The sequence below is a fragment of the Sturnus vulgaris genome, chromosome 2, assembly GCF_052056855.1.
Source record: "Sturnus vulgaris isolate bStuVul1 chromosome 2, bStuVul1.hap1, whole genome shotgun sequence".
Taxonomy (NCBI): Eukaryota; Metazoa; Chordata; class Aves; order Passeriformes; family Sturnidae; genus Sturnus; species Sturnus vulgaris.
Genome location: NC_142244.1, coordinates 35,272,863 through 35,297,398, shown reverse-complemented (window position 1 = coordinate 35,297,398; position 24,536 = coordinate 35,272,863). Strand labels below are relative to the sequence as shown.

General features: G+C 40.7%; 1 protein-coding gene across 8 annotated transcripts in view; it reads left to right on the top strand.

Annotated features, from left to right (window-relative positions):
* Window positions 1-24,536, top strand: part of TENM4 (teneurin transmembrane protein 4) — a 1,535,416-nt gene that overhangs the window by 1,196,114 nt on the left and 314,766 nt on the right. For all 8 annotated transcript variants that reach the window (XM_088159254.1, XM_088159253.1, XM_088159247.1 and 5 more), the window contains one exon: window positions 2,156-2,425. In XM_088159254.1, coding sequence (XP_088015380.1) covers window positions 2,156-2,425 — 270 coding nt within the window. The remainder of the gene's footprint in view (window positions 1-2,155; window positions 2,426-24,536) is intronic.

Here is a 24,536-nt window from a genome sequence, read left to right as displayed (position 1 = left end):
GACATTTTTCGGTACTCCACAAGGGATGGTTTAGTAAACCATGGCCTTACACATAAGTCAAAACTAGAAGAGAAGAGCACTATCTCTGGGGAGATACTGCTTCCTAGCATTTATAACTTAGGTCAGGTTTATTTGCTTCCTCATACCACGAGGCTGTAGAGGACAATTTCTCAAACCACTTTGCAATCATGTTAAATGGATTACTTTGCCACAAGCTTGCATTGTGCTTCCCAAGCAAGGCTCTAGGGTTGGACAGAGGTGTGAGCCCCAAGCAACCTTTTCTGTCCACTCTGTCTGAAAGCTTTAACCTTGTTTGGTCAATTAAAAAGGTGTGAAGTTAATGAATCCTTTATGCAATTTGAGTATTGTCAGCTGCAAATCCGTAACCAGCTGAACCAGAGTTTTCTTTTGCCATCAAACAGCTCCTTCTCTGAGCTATACATGAAAATGTTGTCCAGTCCCGTTATTCACCTTGAATTCAGATATCTCCTCTCTGTTCACTATGAGCTGTAAAGCCAACTGAATGAATAGCATCTACTAATAGTAAAATAGCATCTACTTTTGGCCACCTATCATGTGATGCATGTGTGCTCTAATATGAGAGATTTTCCCCAAGCAGCAGGGTTGAAGGATAAGTTAGGCTGTTTCCACAAGTGTGAAACCATACTCTGGAAAAGTAGAAAACTGACTATTTCTATTAGATACACATTTTCTACCGTATGATATTGGACATCAACAAATAGAAATCTGAGAAAAACCACACGATTGTAGGGTCTTGAGAAAGGAGAAAATGATCATTCAGCTTTGGATACAACCTTGAGATCCAGACTTGATGAACAGATTTCAGTAATGAATAGTTATGAACTTCAGTGTTCAAAGGAAGGTTTGTGCCTGAAATTTCCTGGAGATCGTGCATTCAGATTTATCGTGTTGAAATACGCCTGAGCTGCAAACTGCACCGTTCCTTAATCCATCTAAGGCGTAGCATAACAGAAGCAGGGGTGCATTGAGCTGTATAAATGCACTGTGCAGCTAAAGGCACTCATGGGTGGCCAAAATCTTTTCAAGATATTCAGGATTGAAAAATAAATGCATGCATTAATAAATAAATGTGGATTAAAATTGCTCTCCCCAGACTCTTTGTGGAACTTTCCAAACAAAGTATGCTAATATTTGAAGCCTTATTCACATCAATTCAGCATGATTTTGAAGCTCTGCAGGTAACTGGACATGGAGTCAAGAGTCACTTTTCAGGTCGTATTTTTAGTCAGCTAAACAATTGCATCTATTTGCAGCCAAATAACCTCTGCTGTGTCTCAGAATGAATAGCTAAACTGAGTCAAGGTGTAAGTGGTCAGCAAGGGGAAAGTGAAATCACCAAAGGAAATTTAAATCCCCAGTATGTAATTTCAGGGATTTCAATGAGCAGAACTCACTCAAATTGCCTATTGTAGGGAAGTTGTCAGGTATATGGTAGGACTTTTGATCATTGCATGCCTCATTTTGCTTTCCTCACGAGAAGATTACTTTTTGCCTCTCCTAAAGAATTGCATCATTTCTACATTCGTTTTTGCTTTCAAACTTGATGATTTCACTGAACATGCCCTGAGTTTTTGTCAGGTTCCAGAAGCAGGAATCCAGCCACTTTTAATCTTGGCATATTTGAAAAGAGGTTGTCGTGAGGTGGGGACTGGTGTCTTCTCCCAAGTAAACAAGGAAGAGGACAGCAGGAAATGGCCTCAAGTGACATTAGGGGAGGTTGAGGTTGGATATTAGGAAAATAAGTGGAAGAGTGGTCAAGGATTGGAACAGGCTGCCTACAGAAGTGGAGGAATCACTGTCTCTGAAATTGTTATTAAAAAAAGTGTAGATGAAGTTCTTAGAGGCATTGTCTCGTGGTGGACTCCGATGAGCTGAGTAATGGTTGGACACAATGATCTTAAAACCTTAGTGATTCTCTGATTCTGTGGTCTCTTGGTCTCACACTGACCAAGACCGCAGAAGAGATCTATCTTTGGTATGATGGTACTGTGGGTTAATGTGAATCTGCTGTGCTCCACGTGAAGTTAGAGGATGAGCACTCCTGCTCTTGACTTGTGCTAGATGGCACCGTGTCCTATTAGAGAATAACCAGGCCGATGTGTGTTTCTCACAGGAGCCAACTTCTCTTTGCGAGAACTGGGACTTGAAGATGTGACACCCACACACGGCACTTTGTACCGCACCGACATCGGGCTGCCTCACTGCGGCTACTCCATCAGCGCCGGCTCGGATGCCGACACGGAAGCAGACGTGGTCATGTCACCCGAGCACCCAGTCAGGCTCTGGGGACGCAACACCAAGTCCGGACGCAGCTCCTGCTTGTCGAGCCGGGCCAACTCCAACCTCACCCTCACCGACACGGAGCATGAGAATACTGAAACCGGTAAGTGGTGACAGCGCAGGCAAGTGTCAGCCTCCAGCTCTCTCAGGAATGTCTCTTCCTGCTACTCCACCTTAATCTCCTTAGGTTTTGTGATGGGGGTTTTTTATCAGACTCCATGGAAACACTTTTCTAACAGCCCCATGCAGTGGCCTTTTGTACTGTCCTACAGAGTATTTGTTAATGAACTGCTGGAGAAGCTCCTACTTATTTATCACTGCGACAGAGATCATTAAATAGCTGTAATACTCTCCTTGCTTTTTGCAGCAGCCTTTCAGAGGGAAGGCATTTAAATCTCCCCTCCTCTGGCCGATGCTACTCTTATCTTTGCCCAGATTTTCTGGGCAGATAATTTTCTTCTCTTCCTTGCTGGTTCCTTGACAGGGACTGTTTCATTTATGTAAATTGGCTGACTGCTCTCTGAAGGAAAACGATGGTGAAATATTTTTAGAGTCTTTTTCTTTGTGCAAAATAAAAGCTGAAGGTCACAGATTTTTTTATCTCTGTAACTTTGTGTCCCCAGCTGCAGGGATTCCTGCATCCCTTTTGTAGGTCTGCGAACCTTTTGGTCAGCAGTTCTGCCTAGCAGTGTAGGAGAAGGAGAGGGGATTTTGATTCAATTGCAGCTTGACCCGGGAGTTCATCCAGTCCTATATGCCTTTGCACCTTTAATTCAATTATAGCACAGCCTGCTTCTTAATATAGCTGCTGCATACAAGTCATCGTGCACTTGTGCTCAGTGCAGAAAGCTCACGTGAAATGACTGTATCACTTGTTTTTTTCATGCTTTTTGCCATAGTATTATAGTGACAAATGATGATAAGTTTTCCTCTTGAAGCCATGACATAGTGAGACATACACCACCCACATGATTTTATGTTTAACTCCAACAAAATTACAGTTGAAGCTTATTAAGTTTCTGCTCGGAGATAATGATATATTAGGCAGAGTTCAAAGATAAATGGCCTTCTGTTCAAAGGATGTACAGAAGAATCCTTATAAATTATCTGTACCATACTTTTTTTAAGATTCCTAGTGTAGTGTCTTACATACGGACACACAGTGCCAGGTTACATTACTTTCCTTGTGATCCTTGTATTTTGATGAAAAATGAGAGGGATCATCAGAGTCAACTAAAGGTTTGCACACTCACAAGAAATTGCTAGAGAACAGAAAAAAGTAAGCACCTTGTGCTTCCATCTCATTCTCCTCTATGCAAGCTCTCTTTTGTGCTTTCCATGTGATACGTGAACAGCTGCGATCCTATCCCATACATTTTTTCTTTCCATGCCTACTAAGCAGTATATAGAATTTTATGGGGTTTTTTTCCTTTGGTCTTAACAGAGAAGAATTGCATTATCTGCTGGAGTCTTTTTCCCTGCTTTCTGTAATGCTGTCTCTACACCTGCAAATGAACTTTGTGCCTGCAGATAACTTACAAATGAAATTATATTAGAAACAGCACATTAGCACTTGCACATGCCTTGAAAGGCTTTACTGAAAGTAATCACAGAGGGTATAGGACTCATATCAGGGTGGAGACAACCTTCAGTTCCTCTTTCTTTAAGTTTAATGACACACTAACCATTCATTGAACCATCACTTCATAGCAACTAGAAAAAGGGAAACGAGAAGTGGAGAACACGGTGCTGTATAAATGTAGGAGTTTCCTTGGAGCCTAGGCATTTGCCGTCTTAGATGTTGGGTGTTTTAAATGAGGGAGGCTGTACCATAATAAAAAAGTCTGTGTAGCACAAATAAAACCTAGATTGCTGTGGTGTCCAGTATGTAATAATGGATGACAAAATGACAAAAAAGAGGTGATGGAGCTTGAAAAAAAATATTAAGATCCAAACTTTGCTGATGGTGAGCTTTGTCTGATGCGTAGATTTTTCTGGGAAGATGTCATAGGTATCAGACCATGTTCAGGTCAGAAAAACTGATCCAGAACTGAGAAAAAGTTTACTTTAATATAGGGACTGCAGTGGAATTGATAGTATAAACATATCCAAACAAATGTTGCAACGTAGAAAGGAAAGGTTAAGGAAAAGTCTTTGAAGTAGGCAAAATCTGAGCATTTTCTTTTTGTAATTGCCTGGCACAGATAAGGGTATGAGAAACTTTTGTGCACAAGCTCCTCACAGCCTGAGACCTGCTGTAGGAAAAAATGAAGCCTGAGGTCTTCTTAGAAGCTTTGTCTGCCAAACATAAAGGCATTTCCTCCCTCCTCACTCCACATAAGTAATATTTCTCTGGGCTGCTAGCTATCACACAGGCTATTTTGAGAAATCCCAGATTTACAGGAGAAACATTTTCAAGAAGACATGAAATTCTGCTAATGGCAATGTAAAGTAACATAATGCTATGACTTAGTTTACAGGATACCTTTATGAGCCAATATTAATTGTTGACAGTATTGATAGAAGTTATAGCCTTCAGCTGAAGTCAATATGGACTTTATGAACCTGCCATCAATAGAAGAGTTTATGGGGCCCATTAAACCAATTTTTCCAATGAGGGTCAAAGTCAGCAGTTTTTATGCTGTTCATTATTTATCCAAAATAAATAATCAGAATTTACTTCTGATGTTTGTAAATCCGAAGTTGTCGAAGCATGATTCTGCCAAAACATTTATTGTGCTCCTAGAAAGGGAAAGGTCTGGTTCCCTTGAAAAGTAGGGTTTTGTTTATTTCAGGAATGATGTTGCCTTGAAGGAACAGATATGCTGCTCAAAAAGTGCAGTCACAATCCACCACTGTCATTAAGGAAGCCTATGAAGTGCTCTGGTTTCATGGCATATTGTAATCCATAGATCTCTTGCACAGGGAGCTGGCATGGAAAGCCATCCATAGCTTTATCTAAAATGTTAGGAGGTTTTCACGGTTTTCCAGAATAGTTTGGATTGGAAGGAAACATCTAGTTCCAAGCCCCTGCCCTGAGCAGGGACACCTTCATTAGGTTGAATGCTTCCAGGAAGCCAAATGCATTTACTCAGTTAAGAGTTTGTTTTCACTAAAGAGTTGAGTTATAACTCTGGCATTGTCCTGACCTCACATCCTGCACACTCAAACAGCCACGATGGCTTCCCCTCCAGTGGGGAGTGCATTTCACTTGACCTGGACTCTCACTTTGCAAAGTGAGGGGACAGAGGCACAGCTCAAGTTGCTGCACCTCGTCTGGGGGCAGTGCCATCATTCTGTATTGCTGACGTAGCAGGCAGTTTATATGGCTCAAGGGGTTTTCTGCAGCATGATCATGATCTGAACTGGAACTGTGAACTCCCATTAACAGTTCAGAACCAAGTACAGAAGCAGTCTGGTTCCTGGAATTCTAGCAATGATGTTAGGAGAACTTCTTACCAGTAGTAGATTGCACTATTTCTCAGCAAGAGTGATTCAAGCAAAAGAAGTTCCTGAAGTGGTCATTTGGACTGAAGCCTGGAGTTTCCTGGCGGTACCTTAGCTAACCCTGAACAGAATTTGTACTGAGCCAGCAATTGTTTACTACGGAGAAGAGCACACTGAAGAAGAACAAGGTAATAGTCTTCCAGAAATTGGTTTATTTTGCAGCAATTTAGTCACATACAAAAAAACCTCAACAAAACAAACAAAAAAACAAACAAAAAACAAACAAACAAAATAAAGTTAAAAAAAAAATTCTAATCATAAGAACATTGCCATAAAAATACAGTACCACAGGATAGTTTATACTGAAAGGCATTGCTGGAAGTTTCTGGTCCCTCTCCTTCTTAAAGCGGGGCTAAGTTGGAGGTCAGATTGGGTCACTCAGGGATTTTTTCAAGTGCACTTTGAGTATCTACCAGAATGCAGAGGCCACAGCCTCTGTATCCTGGTTCTGCAGCTGACCACACTTGCTGTGCACAACTCTTCTTCTAAGAGCTGTTATGGATTTCTACTGCAGTTCATGTCCATTGCTCCCACTGAGCATCTCCAAGAACAGTGTGACTCCATCTTCTGAACATCACCCATAACAAAAACAGTTAAAAGACAGCAACTAGAGTCTCCTCTCCTCATAAACAATTGGAAGGCAGTTTGGCACTGGAGGAGATCAGAGGAGTCTGAGGAACTCCAGTGCTTAAAGCTTTTAAGTGTAAACTAGACAAAGAGCTGATGAGAAAGGTCTAGACCAGATGCTGTCTTGGTTAGAGTGGCTTTTGAGCTGACCTCTCAAGCATCCCTCTTTTTCCAGCTCCAATTCTTGCAGCATTGCTGTGCCTTATTCCTCTGGGGCTGTGCAGGACTGCTCAGGCTGGGCTTTTGTACTGCCTGGGGGACTCCTAATGTATGTGGACATGGACAGTGCTTGTGTGCAAGCATCCATGAACTGGGCTGCATATTTCCTCTGGGTCTGTAATGGAGATCTTAACCTGGATCCACCCAAAGGGTTATGAATCATACTGGTCATCTCTGGACAGATTTGAATTTGAGAGATGGGCAGAAAATGGGTAGATATTCCAATACAAAATCCCTTCCCTGCCCCCCCCCCCCGCCCCCCCCCAAGAAATGGCAAAACAAAACCAACCAACCACAAAAACTCTGCCACCAACAACAAAATCAAGCCACTTTTCCCCTCTGCCTTCAGTGTGATAATGAACTTACTGGTTTGCTCAGTATAGTCATTACAGTGTTACTGTATGCCTGGGTCAACAGCATTTTTAAAATTTGTCTTTGTGAAACTGGAGTTGCAGCTCTTTAAAAACAAAAAAACAGACAGACAGTACAGTTTAACTTTCAACTATTCCAAAGAAGCTGTTCCAAACGATTCCAAAGTAAGGATTTACTTTAGTTTTAATCTGGGCTCAGTGTTCATATCCACCAAGGCAAGTAGTTTGCTACATATGAGAAAGAACAAGAGACAGAGGAAACGTTTTTTTTTCATTAGCAGGACAAGTCAGCCATGATTAATGCTGTGAGGAGTGGCCTGATGTTTCTCTCTGTCATCATCTCTTCCTTGGAAGAATGTAGGCAGTGTCAAATGGCCAGGATGATTAACATCAGATGGCTCAAGACAGTTCAACTGAGTTGAAGATGCTCAACTGTGATCTGTCATGGAAAGAAATTTTTGCAGCAGACGTGTAGCTGAAATGTGACTTCAGCACACTAAGATTTTAGTAGACATGAACTAAAATACAGATATAATGACCCTAGAAGACAAAATTCAAGCTGCAGGACCTCTACTGTCAAATTTCTCCGTGCAACTTCTTTCCGTCTTCACAATTTAAAACCATGTGGGAAACATCATCCTGAAAAATTTCTGCACACCTTCTATGTTTGCTAAAGGGTTCACTGCTGGACTCCAGTCACCCATTTAATGATAAATTGGATGTAGTTTGCACTTCCACTACACATCTGTTGATCATCTCTGTTTAGGAAGAACAGTTTCATCTCAGGTTCATTTGTCTTTAGCTTCACCTCTGAAAGCACCGGTCAGTGCCAAAGGTGATATGGTGACTGTAGTAATACAGACATTTACTGGTGAAAAGATAAAGAGCACTAATTCATTTTGGACCCACATCCTACAAAGAGGAATAATTTCCCCTTCTGTCCCATCCCTGGATGCCACTGTGAGCAACCTGGCCTAGTAGGTGTCCGTGCCTTCCCAGGGCAACCCAGGGATTGGAGCTAGATGGCCTTTAAGATTCCTTCCAATCCAAACCGTGCTGTGATTTTTTTTCCTTTAGTCACTACTGTTCTGGAATGCATTTAAGTGAATTTTAAAATTGTCAAGCAAACAACCAGCTCAATATCCAAACATGCTCTCCAAGCCTTACCAACTTAACCGGAAAGATAAAAAAGTTAACTTTTGCTTTCTCATCAAATAAATTGCCTTTCTGAAAAATTCTCCTAGGCTTTTGTAAAACTGAAGTATAGTGACAATCGGGAGCTCTAAAGCTCACATGATAGCTCTGCCTTCTCTACTATCTCATGCTCAAACTCTTAGCCATGTTAATTGACATAATACCTGATTTACAGAGCATTTCTTCAGTAACCACCACATTCTCTGCTTCCACTGCTTGAGCCATTACTCTTGCTGGAAAGAGTGCTTAAGAAACTGTGTAGGGTTTTAGGACTCAACATAACTGAATGCTTATAGAACATGTTAGAAACAGGTTACATTAAAGCCAGAAAGAATTAATGACAAGTATTTAAAACAAGGAACACCAAAGAAATGCTACAACTTTATTTCTCCAGGGTAGTTAATAAATATTACTGATGCTTTCTTTTATTCAGTGGTGACTGATACAGAACTCACCAAAGCCTTTGAAGGCTCCAGTTGCCATCAGCAGTGTTACACCAGGTCCTAGGTGTATGGTGGTAACAATCTATTTTTTGAAAACAGCATGCCTGAGTGGTATAAATCCCAATACTTTTGGTTAAATACACCACAATATGCTGTTCACTGCTAGTTTTCTGATAGCCATTTTGACCTCCTATAAAAACAGAAAGCTGTTCCAATGATGAAGCCACATTTCATCAGCTTTTAAAAAATATTTTCTCCTCATAGTTGTTTTACAACAGCTAAGAGAGCTTTAGACAACAGTAATTATTTCTGTGTGTTTTCCTTGTTCCCTTTGGTTGTTGAGAGCTCTTCTCCTAATGTTGTCTCTATTTGCAAATAATAATAGCTCTGACTCTCTGCAGAGGAAGGATTTTTACTCAGTTTTCTTCACATTCACCTTCCCGTTTCCCAAATCATGTTGACCCAGATCACTGGCCCAAAGTACAGTTCAGTATATCAGTGAAATTAGCAGTGCCAGAATTACTGTGTAATCTCTGCATTACAAATTATTCGTTAATACCCCAGTTGATAATCCATGGTGACTTTTCTTTTTATTACCGTGTTTTGCTGAGTAATTTCCTTTCAGGTTTCATCCACTCTATTGTTAATATTGTTACCGTGGTTGCAGCAACATCATCTCTTTCTTTTCTCCTTTGAATTAAACAGTGCATTATAAAGTACTTCCAGTAAATGAGTGTGTGCTTCAGACATGTTTCTTCTGCAAACCATGTAGGCAAAAATGTGATACTCATATTCTGGAGAATTCAGAAAGAAATTTTTTGTAAAAACAAAATATTTTTCAGAATAAATAATAATTTTAAAAGGATGTGCTATGAGCTATACTTTATTAAGTTTCCCTTATGACTTTTTAGTAAGGGAAAACAAGAATAAATTAGAATTACCCAGGCAAGATCAGACATCTGCTGCCTGTCATCTTTCACTTGTCTCCCATCAGTTGCAACTTTAATATTAAAAATGTGTTTCAACCAGAAATAAAAATTAGCCAGAGCCCTTACTACTAAAGATCCATCATCGATTGCAGAAGTTAGTGAAGAACTACATAAAGTAGTAGCACATCTAGAAGGAAATTTTTACTAATACCCTTCCTTATTTCAGCTTCTCAAAACTTTCACACTGCCCCTTTCCATGTAGGATTTGCCAAAAAATCTCCATTTTAACGGTGTGTAGATATTGTTGGGATATGGCAATTTACTGAAGCCACCTTACAGAGATATTTAGAGATTTGGTGATCACTTGAAATGTGAAGGTCAGGGGAAGAAATGTGCCTTCAGGGTCTCCAACCATAAAGATACTAGTATTCCTATGAAGAATGTTAATCCTAAAAAGGAGACTGTTAACTGAATGACCATCAAATGGTACATTCTCCACTGAAAAATGGCTCCCTTGAAGGCTGTTACGTCTTCCTTACTTGTGATCCAACCTTCTAATCACTGGCATTTTTGATAATAGATTCCTGATATTTTCTTTCCTTTTTTGTCTTTTTTGGATATTAGTCCTGAGATACTTCTTGAAAGTGAATAGATGAGTCACCACCTCGCTACTTCACAAGAGTCTCAGAGAAAGTTTTACTTGGATGGGATGGTGGGTTTAGGACAACAGATCCTTATCTCCCTCCACATTCAACCAACTCCCTGCCCACTGGGTGTAAAACAGCCTTTCAAAATGAGGATGTCACTGTTTCTCAGACAGGATTTAACCCACTTGAGAGCTCATTGTCCCTTTGGTAGCACCACAAAGGGAACCAGCAGCATCTTTGCTCGCCATTTAAGAGCCAAAGGCACCTGAGATTAATCTGAGTTTAGCACTCCAGTGCAGCATTAGTGGTCAGTATCTTGATTCTGTTTCACAGTGAAGGAATTCCCACTGATTTGTAGGGCTAATTTATCTCATTGCTAGCCTCTTTGTCCCTGGAGGAAGTTTTTCCATTTACTTTTTTTTGTTAATTTTATTCCCATAGAGAATATACTTTCGGCATTACTGTGATCTGCATCTGAAAGGATGCTGACATTAAAGTCCTTCACAATGTTATTCTGCTGTAATGAACTGCAGTTCAATATAGGTTAGTGTGTAGGCTTCACGTTGTTATTATTATTGTGATGATGGTGAAGCCATGAGGCAGGGAAAAAAGCTTTAAACTCTAAAAGCTCATTATTAGCCTGAATATTGGGGGAGAGGGCATGTAGAAGCAACATTAACAGGTAAGAATTTACTGTTCTTTGTAATTGCGCCATTAATTTCTGTCCTTTCCTTTGCGACTTTAAACTGCCTTGTCATGGAGATTTTTTTAAGGAAAATAATTGTATTTATTAATATTGCAGGCAAGCTGCCAAGTATTTTGGAAGCAAATCTGTGCATTTTTTACACTGTTTCTGAGTGTCATAAATAATTTCTTTTGGTGTGATACACCCTAAGGGGAATAAACCTATGTTCAGCAGCGTGAAACCTTTTACTCTTTTGATAGTAGCACTTCGATTCCAGGCTGGTTTTGGGGTGGGATTTGTGCATCATTGCCAATCAGGAATGGCTGCTGCCACAGACTGAGGATTATGGTCAGGACTCTGAGGGCCATCAGAGCTGGCATGACATTGGACATTAGTACTAGAGTCAGGGTAGACCTACACCTCACTTATGACTTGGAGCAGAATTTTATTTTTAGGGCCAGAATTTTATTTTTTTTATTCTAGGCAAATGATTGATGTATCTGGAATAGATGAAAGAGAAGCAGCATGGAGAAAAGTGAAGAATTACAAGAGACAGTAAATATCCCATCAACAAGGATGGGGTGATGGTTGAGAAATATCCATCAAAATGGCTGGATATCTACCTGTGTGGCCCACAGACTCCTGCCTCCAGAGTTACCCAGGTGGTTAAGCATGGAACAGGGAGCCAAAGCTTGAAATTGCATTTTCTCCGCTTTTTTCCTTCATCCTGGATCTTTTGGGGGTCATATCGAGCTGCAATGGGCAGGACATGTCCATTCACTATCCCAGCCTTAAGAAATTGGGAAGAAAGCCTGGTGCACCTTTCTATACCCACCATTACCTCTTCAGATGTCCTTCCCAACTGGGCATTTCCAGATGCTAATATCTGTATTTCTGAATTCCCATTTGGCTCACTGGATCTGCTCCTGAGTTGAGCACACAGTGTTAGTCCACATATGGTTCAGTCTCCTACAATGCCCCTTGAGGTATCCGGCTTTGTTTCTTTCAGTGAAGATGTGTCTCCATCTATAAGCAGAACAAAGTGAGAGGAAAGAGCACGTTATTTTTGGTTTACCCATGCCCAGAGGTGCACACTGAGCTCCAAATAAAGGAAAGCATATCTTCTGCCATGAGAATTTATTCATTAAAATCTCATTGTTTTATTTCTCAGAGGATTTTGATTAACTTTTAGCAACTTTATTCAATCAAGGGCAGTGATTGAAAATGCATTACTGCCCTAATTCTGCAAAGTTTTCAGTGTTTCTTTGGACTGTCCCTAAAAACTTCAATTATAAGCTCTAGGGCAGGTTGTTGTTTAGTTTTCTTCACCACAGCAAAGATCTTATTGAATCATGTATATAAAAAGAAAACAATAGTTCATAGATTTTTACAGAGGCAGATAGTGACAGGACAAGGGGGAATGGTTTTAAGCTAACAGACAAGAGATATAGATTAGATGATATAAGGAAATTCTTTACTGTGAGGATGCTGAAGCACTGCCACAGGTTGCCCAGGGAAGTTCTGGATCACACATCCCATGAAGTGTTAAGGCAAGGTTAGATGGCGTTCTGAAAAACCTGATCCAGTAAAAAGCATCCCTCTCTATGGCAGGGGGCTCAAACTCAGTGATCTGTAAGGTCCCTTCTAACTGAAAATTGTGATTTTATGATTACATCTGAGAGACCAACTTGTTTAAGAGGTTGCCACCCAGGTACCCATCCCCATGTCCTTTCAGGGGTTCTCCATCCCCATGGTCATGATAGTGCAACTGCTCATGGATCCAGCTCTGATTTATCCCCCAAAACCATGTGCTTTAAAGCCTTTCCTCAAGGGTGCCAGCACACAGCGCTCTTGATTTCAGTTTCCACTCAGCTCTGGTGCCAGAGACATCAGTTAGATGCAGGGTAGAGCAGCAGAAATCCCACCCAACAGAAGATCCTCCTGATTTGAGACAAATAAGGGACAATGACTGAGGGTGGCCTAACAAAAACATCTGGGGGCTATTTAAACCAGCATTGCCAGCAAGGAAGGAACATTGCCAAACTCTCTTGGAAATGCACCCCTGCTCCCCAGCAACAATGGTCACTGCCTTGGTTCTCACCAATGCATTTTCTGTACAAGACTTATTTTCCTCTCAATCTTCAGAATGATGAAGTACTTTTATTCCCCCTAGTTTGGTAGGAGGGAGTGAAATTACGACCATATTCCCGTATCCATTTAAACACAGTTTTGACATGAATTTCAAATAAATGTAAGACAACAAAAAATACTAAAAAAGCCAGTAATCATCTACTGAATAAGAAATCTGTTGTTCACCATTTTCTCTTCGTAAAAAATGTAAAAAAGTAAGAATCTGAATAAATGCATGCTAAACTATATAATTGCTGAAATAAATATGTATAGATATAGGATACTTTTTGATTTAGCATAAAGAAGCAGCAAATTATACCAATCAGTGAGAATCAACCAGTTTTAAAAGAAAATAACTGAAAAGCACACATGCAAAACAAGATTAAACCTGATTATTTAAATCAGGATTCTCTGCTTCCTGGTTTAAACCATGATTATAATTTAAATCAAACCACCCTGCCACAAATAGTTTAGAGACAATGATTTCTCCCACTTATATAATGTGCAGATTTTATAGCTGGGAGAGAGTCATGTTGCTTGTGTGGAACATTTATGTACTGAGCCTTCATCTCCAGCCACTTTCTTAGTTTGCTTTTAGTCTGGTTTAGGTGTTTGAAGAAGGCAAATGGTAATCTTCACCCCAATGAGTGGGAATCTGGTATCCCACAAAAAAATTCAAGATGCTTTTCCTTTGGGAGATTTGCTTCTTTCTTAGAATGGAACACTGCAGCCTCAGAGCCAGTCTAGGATGCTGACTCCCCAGTAACACAGGGACTGGAAAAGTAGCTGTAACCCCAGATTAGAGTATGAAGGGAAATGCCTCCCTCTCTCTGCTTTGGATATTTACATTCCACTTAACAAAATTTCCTTTTGCTGCTGTAGTTGGAAGGGATGTTTGTCCTTCATTAATTGCTCTGGCTTGCTGCTGTGCTCTACCAAGCAGCTGTTAATGTTCCACCCCAGAGGAGTCTGCAGTTCAGTGATGGGTGAAATGATTAAGGCTCACAAAGCACTTGATCATTTGGAATGAAAGGTGTGACATAAACATACCCCATTAGTTTCATTAGTGCTCAACAAAGCAAACTTTACCTGTAGCTGGTTCCACTCCTTGGAATTTAATACAAGGTGTTCCCTCTGGAACATATGCAATTTGCTGGATGCATTCTTCACCTGTCCTGAAAGAAGCCTGTTACCCAGACTGGTGATTTGACCCATCATATATTGGGGGACTGCCATGAAATGAGTGTTATGTTTGCAGAAGTTTGAAGAAGTGTTAATCCTGGCTCAGTTCTCAGGAAAAGAATGGTAATGACTTTGGATATTACTGATGTTTACTCCTGGTGTCAGGAAAGTAGAAATTTTGGCATGGGATCAGTCTACAAAGGAAAATAAAGAAAGAGCTTAGAGAAATGCTACCTGATGGAGCTGTAGAGAAGCATGTTAGAAGTTTGGTTGATAAAGATGGTTAAGTTGGTAAAAGTTCACTTAAACATTTATGCAAATAGAATATAGATGTATGTATTTGTGAATTATATCATAAACTAGACTTGCTGTGATACACAGGAGCAGGGGGAATGTGCTCTCTTTGTCCCTTGTCAGGACACAGTGTCCCTCAACCCCACCTGAATATTTTTGGCTGTTGAGTGTCCATCAAGTATGGTTCCCCCTGAGGGGAGTCCTTGCCATTCCATTTGCACAGGTCTCCTTCCACTAGTATGCTGGCTGCTCTCAAATGAGGACAAATTTGCCCTCTTTGGTCATTCTCCTTCTATGAATGGAGCAAGCAGAAAGCAGAGATCAACTCACAAAAACTCTATGGGTCCTAAGGCTGAATAGGACATTTTCATAGCTCCCTTCAATGGGGGTCATTTGTGTGAGCTGTTAGACCTTGTGATTTGTGTGAACTGAAATTGAAACCTGGAAAAAAGTCAGTGAATAGTCTTATTTTCTTCACTGCAAACAGATAAACCCTCTCATTATTTGGTCAAAAATTACCAAAGTTCTGACAGGAAAAAAAAAAAAAAAAGAAAAAGATATTGCTATGTTAATTGTTGGATTGTTGGATAGAGAACTTCCAGGGCTAAAAGGTAAATATTGAGGCCGTAGGTTCTGGAACTCAGTTTGATGCTTCTCAGCATTTTACTGGATATCTAGAGGCAAACTTAAACAAAAGAGTTCAGATAACTTCTCTCTGTAAGCTGCATGAGTAAGGAGGAGATCAGTTCCCAAAGGAATATTTTGGAAGGTAACAGTGCTTTTTCTAGGGAGATATTTTACCACCTCACAGCAGAAGATTTTTTTAAGACCTTTAGAAAGAGCCACAATCTGAACTCTCAAGCAAATGCAGCCCCCAATCATTTTCATCTCAATCATCGGCACTAGTGCTTTGCATTGTCTGCATGAGATTATGGTTAGTCCCACATAAGCACAAAAAGTAAGAGAAGATAATCAGGAAGAGTTCCCAAAGACACCATAGACCTGGAACATCTATTACTGCCCCTGAACAGTACTGCAGTAGATTCATTCCCCATAGACAGTGATGAACCTAGTCCTTAGCCTTCTCTTAGTTCTTTTCTTCTAGAGTTTCTCACTGTAAGTAATGTTTTCCAAACCTTTAATGCTCTCATGAGCCATGTACTGTTTATCAATGTCCTCCCTGAATTGGATTTGGCTAATTCATTCTTGGCTTTGTCTAAAGTTCTTGCCAATATATTTCGTTCTTCCTGAGAAGAATGTCCAGACCAGATAAGAGATGGGGAGAGGTCAATACCCCTTTTCCCCAGCAGGCACAGAGAGCAGATAGATTCTGCAGAGGAGTCACTCGCATGCTTTCCTGGAGAAACTACTAAAAAATCTCTCCCAGAGCTACTTCACAGATTGATGTCTTATCGATGGTGGCATGTGGGGGTTGAGAGGATAGGAGGGACAGATGGTCCATAAGGCTCCTTTGAGATACAGCCAGACTCAAAGAAGAAAAAGGAAGATTGGTGAATTTCTGGAAGAGCTTATTTCCTCCTTGGACTTGAACAGGGTGTTGAAATTCATCCAACAGACTCTGTAAAGCCTTTTGGATTCTAAGAAGACGACATAGATCTACAGCCTCATTATTGCCTATTGGGCTGTAAAACAAGGCTGTAACGAAGGAGGGAGACAATAGGGTTTGCTTCTTTCCTGTTTATACCAGTTCCTCTCCAATTGGAAATGTACTAATACGGCTTCTATGAAATAATTATTTCAGCATTGTTTCCTTTGGCACAAGTATCTGATCATTCACATTCCACAAAGGGAGTTACTTTGAAATGAATAATTCCAAATAATTTTCCAAGAATAATTATATTAATACATTTTCAAGTCTAGATAAGCCTATGAATAGCATTCCAGACTAGGATGAAAAAAAAAATCAGATTCTTTACTTGCATGTTTTTGGAAATATGCAGACATACCTTCCCTTGCAAAAATACTGTCTGAAAACTGGTTAGTGACTCTAGTTTCTAATATTTTAAAGTAAGAGTGTTATAAATTACAGGGAATTCAGAAGGTCACTAGCAGGGAGTGTTTTGAAAATATCATTGTGCTAGGAAAGTTGTTATGGGAAGAGCAAGAATTAGGTTATTTTGAGGTTCTATGTATCCCTGCAGTTAGGGAGTTAGGAGGCAGGCAGTAACTACCTTCATCATGATGTGCCATAAAATCTCCAAGATGCCACTCAAAACCATTGAGATCCCAGCCCACTTGGGCAAGAGAGAGAAGAATAGGAGAGCTGGTTCTGTCCATCTGTTGAAGACATGACCTTGCCCCAGGGTCAGTTTTTCTGTAATGATTGCATGAAAGGTTTCTGAGGTGGGTTGTTGCAGCCTCTGTTTTACACAGCTCTGGGGCGGGGGGGGGGAAGTGGAAATCTGTTGCATGACTCAGACTCATCCAGCTTCTTCTCAGCATTTACTATTTCTTCCACTCAGATTTTGTATTCAGCATCCTCACTCAAACAACTCCATTTCCTCCCTCCCTTTCTTCACCTTTATTTCTTCCTGATGAGCAATTCAAACAGCAAACTGTTCCTCTCCTTCATTCCCATCAGTGGCTCCATTCAAAGTCCTGCCCATGTTCTTATTTTCTTGGCAGAGCTGTATTCACTGAATGCATTTGTTTCTTTAGCTAAAGAACAAAAATATCTGCAAGCAAGCTCATTTCCCTCCCAAATTGCTTAGGAAAGTAGTGCTGGGAAGGGGGGCAAAGTGCTTTGTCAAGTGTTAGAGGAACAAGAGAGACATCTTCTCCCCCCTGACATCTCTCTTTTATTATCATTTGGAAGACTCTGTTAGTCTTTCACTTCCTTGGGGACTAGAAACATCTTGAAAAGATCTTTCATGCAGGCAGATAACAAACTCACTGTAGAGCTGCATCAGAAAAGGAAAAATTACTTGCTAGTAATGATGTTTATCACAATCTTTCCTCCTTTCCCAATGCTACAAAGGAAGCTATCTCTCAAATAAAGGCCAACTCTTGTCCCTTTTTTTTTTTTTTGGCAAACTACCCATTGTGAAAATTCAGTGCATATAAGCTTGGCTGATGGAAGTTTTACAAAAAAGTGGGTGGAAGGAGATGACAGTGTGGGCTGATATGATTTATTTGAGATAGACCTGATCTGATAATACACAACATGAAAAAAGCCACGTTGTTTCCGCTTAATAAAGTGGCGTGAGGGCTGTTCCTGTGGCTGAGCAACATCAGTAAAGCCTGGGCCAGATGTTGGGAAACTCACACTCCCACTGGACTGAACTCATCAGCCTAGTCTGCTTGGCTTTTCATCACACTAGGACAGGAAAACACAGCCATGTGGCACTGTGGGCCATTTCTTTGAAGGAGACTTTGATTTCATCTGCTCTGCAGGGATGTTAAAAATCTCAGAGTACTTTAATGGAAAGGGTGACCCAGGTTTCTGTGCTAAGGTGTCTTTCTCATCAGTGTTGTATAGTTAGGACTGAAACAACTGGCTACCATCCTCAACACTACAGGCATCCACATCCTAGACTAATAACTCCCTATTGCTAAAAGTTAAAGGAGGTAAAGCTCATGACACTGCTATAAAATGGCACTGTACAAGTCTGCAAATTGATGATGTGCAAGCCTGCCAAGTGTGTGTGCACATGGGCAGCTGCAAAGCAAGGTAATTCCTTGGGATGTATTTCCATCCAATTTAATTATATCTGCTTGATGTTGCATTCTCTGTCTTTGGCAAGACTGGGACTAGACCCCAGGACTCTGACACTCAGTTCTATGAGTCTACCCAGAATATTACTGAGATCTTCAGAGAATAGGAATTGATCTGCTGCTACTGACTCCAGCCCTCTGAAACACTTAAGAAATGATGGTATACACCTCTAGCATGGTCAGTCCACTGAATTTATGGCACTAAAAAAAAAGCTTTCTCACCTTAAGACATGGTATTATTTATTAAATTCAGCAGGGAAGTATCTGTATATCAATTCTCTTTTTCACAGAGGTAAAAAGAAAAAGTACTCCAAAGTGGCTATTAATTGCTTAATGCCCAAGTAAGTGACAGCTCACCTAGTATTATTTCACTTAATGTCTCGTTATATAATGATTGAAATACCAAGGTTAGTCAAGTTCAAGATGTTGAAGACCTTGTCAACATGATGAGAATGAAATGCAGTTTTCCTGGAGATGTGCTCAAAACCAAATAAAATTATTTAGATATAAAATCATAAAATAGTTTGGGTTGGAAAAGCCCTCTAAGGTCATTGAGTCCAATGGAGCACTACCAAGCCCACCACTAAACCATGTCCCCAAGTGCCACATCTACACATTTTTTAAATCACTCCTGGGATGGTGACTCCACCACTGACTGTCCTGGGCAGTCTGCTCCAATGTCTGACAACCGTGTTGGTCAAGAGGCTTTTCCAAATATCCAATCTGAACCCCCTGGTGCCACTTGAGGCCATTTCCTGTTGTCCTGTTTCTTACTACCTGGAAGAACAGACTGACTCCAACCTCACTGCAACCTCCTTTCAGGCAGTTGAGAGAGCAATATGTGAGGTATATGTATATGAAAACAACCTAACCAGATGCAGAGAACAAATTTCTGGAGGATCGCAATTCAGTCATCAGTATCCTCCTGTCTTGATTTCTTAATTAACATCTGTAAGAAGCTGTAAAGAAGGAGAAGGCACACAACTGAGGTACCAGTTTGAAAAGGTCATCTTTCCTGTTTTTAACAGACAGCTCCCTTTTTCAAGAGAAAGATGTTCCCGCTAGAAATGTACATAAATATATGACTTTTTAATAAGGGCATGTAGCTCATTACCCTCTGCAAATTAACCATATCTAATCATATATTTCCTAAAAAATAAAATAGCACATTGCATCTGTTAGTCTTCATTCAAATACAAACCAAATATGCATGAGTACTGTAGTATAAACTGTTCCATCTGTTTCCATGAATATACAGTCACACTGGTCACCCCCACACACATAACAGAAGGGTCTTTTGCTCTTGGCATGTGTCCCCACTGAAGAACTGTATTTCAACTGGAAGTAGTTGAGCTGGAGTAAGAGTAGTACTACTGTAAAACACCTCATATCCTGTTGCCCATGCTGCCATGGTCATCATACCTGCACAGCTTCAGGAGTACTTGGGGAAAATCTTTTGGGTTTTACCTCTACCACAGAACTGATCTTCACCCTAAATTCTTAAAGAAATGGTAAAAGAAATGTCTGTTTTTTCTGGAGATACAGAGGGAATTGTGGGAAGGTATGAGATGACAGGCATTACTTGAGTGGCACAAATGGACAACATCAGAATTTGGTCAGTAATGCTGCTCTGGGTTTCATCCCATGTATACTTCAAGTACATCGCTTCCAGTTTATTGCATTGCCATCATGTAATCAGGAGGTTTGGTGTGTGACCAAGAGGAGATTTACAAGCAAATCTGAAGCTGCAGTGCAGGTTAGTGTCGTGACAAAGGCAAGTTACTATTTTTAGAAAACACAAATTTGCCATTCAGCATGTCGCAAGGTTGCCACCATTCTCACTTCCTCTTGCTCTTTCTCTCTGGACTGCACATCTCAGCCACTTGCATCCACATCAGTGCAAGATGCTAACAGGCAATGGCTGGCCAAGGTTCAGTTCCTACTAATGGATCACAAACCACTCCAATATAGCCACTTCCTCTACTGGAAGAGGAAATTACAGTCCATGGCGACCATTGTGTCTGTACTGGAGACTGTGCTGGTACAACCTCAGCACTGAAAAAAGCCAACCTTGTTCCTCATGCAGTTGTTCACTGCTGTCACTGTTTCACCTTAATTCCCCTTCTTGCTCATCAGGCTTCAGGATCTGTCTCCTAGCACAACTTGCTTTTTTCCATTTGAGAAAATTGAAGATCTGCCTGGGGCTTTGGTCCTGGGCTAGAGAGCTGTTTCATCCCGTGCCCGTGAGCTTACTCTGGTGTCACCAGAGCCATTCAGCAGAATAACAGACACAAGTAGTGCCCAGATCAGCTAGTTTTGCTTTTAAGATTTCAGATAATATCTTGCTAGGACACTGTGCTGTATTGTATGTGTGTGTTTTGGCCCAGTTCCCAGAGGCGTCCTAAGTTCAGCTGTGCTAAGCAAAGCAGATACAGACTTTCTAGCTACTTCTTTACCCTCCAAAATCACATACCTTTTGCTCTGGTTTCCATCTTCTTTTACACTTCCAGTGATACAGCTATTGCAGTTGCCACATTTGCAACTTATTTCTGGGCAAACATGATCCTTCCTCCTATGACTTGCACTTGGGTTGCTGAAAATACATCAGATCAGATAGAGAGGTGGCAACTTCATAAAACACAGCCAAATTCTCAAATTGTGTGCAGACAGATGCCCTCAGTCATCACGAGACTACAAAAATCATGTTCTGAAACAGCAGCAATGGTGAGTACTCTTTGGTGACCAGCCTGGGAAGGTGAGGGGCTGATGAAGAAAGGTGCTGTGGAAAGAGATCTGTACCAGCTGGTCAGTGGTTCCAGAGCTGTCATTTTAATTAGCTGTATGCATATATACACTTATATAATACACACTGTACATCTTTATCAGCAGGATGGGTTCACTAAATATAGGTCAACTGAAATTACTTTAGAAGGAGCCTCAGCATTCAGCTTTCCACCTGTTTCTCTTCAACAGCTGCCCAGACTCTGCAAAACACATGAGATGAAAGGCACTGTAGAGCTCCAGTGCAATACTATTATTACATCTAACAGATGAGCAATCAGATCTGAACTGACCAGGGACTGAGCATATGAGGCAAGAGGAGAATCCTTTGGGGAGAGCGTTACCATGAAAGTAATACAATTCCGTATTTGTACCAGCGACTCTGAAATTCAACAGCAGTCAACCTAGTACTAGCATCCTTTTAAATATCATCTTTCATTTCTTAGCAAACAGCAATATCCTGTAACAGCATTAGGGCAGGAGAGGGAGGGGAGCTGCACAGCAACCAAACACACATGCAGGAGGCAAAATGGGCAGGCAGGAGCATGAAAAACGAAGTATTGCTGAATTTGTGGGTGTTCTGAAAAACAAAGTACAGGGACATACTTGTGTCCCTGAAGTGAATTTTAAGAAAAGGGCAAGAAACAGAGACCACCAGTGAGATGGCTGGGGGAAGCAGCATTCAGACAGAGGTCACAGCCCTGCTGATACCACGAGCTCATGATTCTGTTTTCATTCCTGGGGCCCAGCAAGCTAAAAGACAGTGTAGCAATATGCAGGGAACAAATCCAAGTGTGTCAATTATCTGAATATCTGTGCAGTGGGCATTTGTTTTGTCTTCAGGAGAAATGAAAAAAAAAAAAAAGAAGAAAGAATGAAACCTGCTTTGACCATTTAAGACAGCTTTAGGGGAAAGATAGTGTAAAAATAAAATAAAACAGAGGCCCAAGGATTTTCAAAGCTTTGACTTGGCAGTGGGAAGACACTGAAATTCTCTTTTAAAAATGTATTTTACTCTGTAAGGTTATCTTTTTAAAATGCATAAAGATCAGCAGGCTGTCAATGAGCCTAATGTTGTTTTGCACTGATTTCCTGGACAAGCTCAATTTCTATAATCTGGGAATCAATAATTTGGGAATAAACCGATATATGTGGATGGCATCTGACCTTAAGTGTAACCTTCACACTGCCTTTTTGGCAAAAGGGAAAAGCAAGGAAGATGATAATGAAGGCTCTAGTTTTAGCTGATATTAATATGCAGAGACAGCAGACCCTTCCTGATAGATTTTCATTTCATGAAATGATGAGATGAGACTTAGATGATCACAGGGTGAAATGCTGAGTTTGAGAGCCAAGTGTCTCACACCTTAATAACCCTTTGCTATGATGGAGGTATGCCATGAATAGCAGTGTTTGAAGGTAGTGAGCTTGGCATCAGGAGACTCAAAATCTCCTCTTGCTTTAGTCACTTCTTGTGTCAACTTATTCAAATCTCTTTTTCTCTCTGGACTTTCATTTTCTTCACAGTAATACTGACTATAACACTTTTCCCCCCCTCCTCCCACCTATATTCTGTTGTGAACATGTTCAAGAAAGAATTTAAACTGCAACCAAAAAATTGGCAATTTTGGATGGCTGCATTGTGGGGAGGCTTGGGGTTACTGCAAAGCCAATCTAGGTTTCATTTCTCACAGGAACGGTTGGAGGAGGAGGTCAGGGAAATGATACAATGGCAGCCTCTAAATATATCCACCAGGTAAATACTAGGGAGGGAGTAGAGGTCTTTAAGCTAAAAGATGCTGCTGGCACAAGAACAGATGACTACAAATATGCCAAAAATAAATTTAGGCAGGAAGCTAGAAATTTTCTAACTGTTAGAGAATGAGTTCTGGAATTCCTTCCAGATTAGAAGATTAGAGAAGAAAAGAAGCAATTTTTAGACAGTCCTGAGCAGGCTCGCATGGGACGATGCTTCTTATATTTAGGGGTAGTGTTGGTGACCTTGAACATCCCTCTTAATCCCACATTTGTCTTTCATTTCTGTGTCATCCAATGCCTGCAGTGTCCTGTATAATGTGGCAGAGAGAGCTGTGTCAGGCAGCTCACTTCTAAACGCCAGTAGCCCCTGCTGTAATGCACTGCCAGTTCTCAGGGCCGAGAGCCATGGCAATGGGAGTGGATCACAGACAAGCCATATTTGAAGGCTTGCTTCCCATGCAGGAGAACAGAGGGCTTTTTTAATTGCAAACTGTCCTAGACAGAAATTATATCTCTGCATTCACCACATGAATGGAAGGACAAGGGAAATTTGAAAGTAGCTTGAAATTAACCTACCCAAGTACTGTTATTCTTTCAGTTTGTGTATTTTTGCCTTGCTGCAAATTCAAGCCATTCAACCACAACTCAGAACCCTGCTGGGCAAAGGGCTGCTCAGTGCACATTAAGGAACAATCCGTGTCCTAAAGGAATTGCAACACTTGCCAGCGAAAGAGGTTATTGTCCCCACCTCACACATAGGAAAATGCAACAGGGGCTTCATTAGGGCTTTATATTTCTAAAAATGGCCTTAGCTTGAGCCCCTACAGGCTTGATATTACTTTCAGCTCCTCTGAAAATAAGAGCAATTGAGGATGAAGCCTGACACTAAAACAGCTAATTTTTTTAAAGTAAACATATTGCTGTCATTGCTGTTCTGCTTCTTATACTTTTTGACTCTTGAGCCAAACTGTCATCCCTGATGTAGTGTGCTTCTTCTTGTGTTTGATGGCTGTTGAAACCACTTTCAACCTACTCCACTACTGAAGCAAGTAAAGGATTCCAGTGTGCCTCCATGGGGCAGAGCTGTCTGGCCATGGATAACTATCCAAAAGGAGGCTGTAGTGAGATCGAGGTTGGTCTCTTCTCCCAGGTAACATGCAATAGGACAGGAGGAGATGACATCAATTTGTGCCACAGGACATCAAGATTGGATATTAGGCAGAATTTCTCCACAAAAAAAAAAAAGGATTGTTAAACATTGGAACAGACTGCCCAGGGAAGTGGTGGAGTCACTGTCACTGGAAGTGTTTAAAAGACACAGAGACATGGCACTTAAAGACGTGGTTCAGTGGTGGGCTTGGCAGTGCTGGGTTGATGGTTTGACTTGATGATCCTAGAGGTCTTTTTCAGCCTAAATAATTGCGTGATTTTATGTTCTTTAATAACTAAGGCAAAAACGTGTCTCTTAGCTTACCTATTTAATAAGAGATTAAACTAAACACTTGCTATGTTGTATTTTTTCTCTATTACTTCAAGCTATCCATCTCTATATTTTTGTCTTATCCCTTCATCTTTGATGCTCCCTGTTTAACAGAATTATCATCACCCCTGAAGACCACTTTGTTCAGCAGTGATGGCTTAGTATTTATACCTTACATTTGCCCTCAAAACTTTTGACATGGGATAAGAGAGCAAAACAATTGAAACATAAT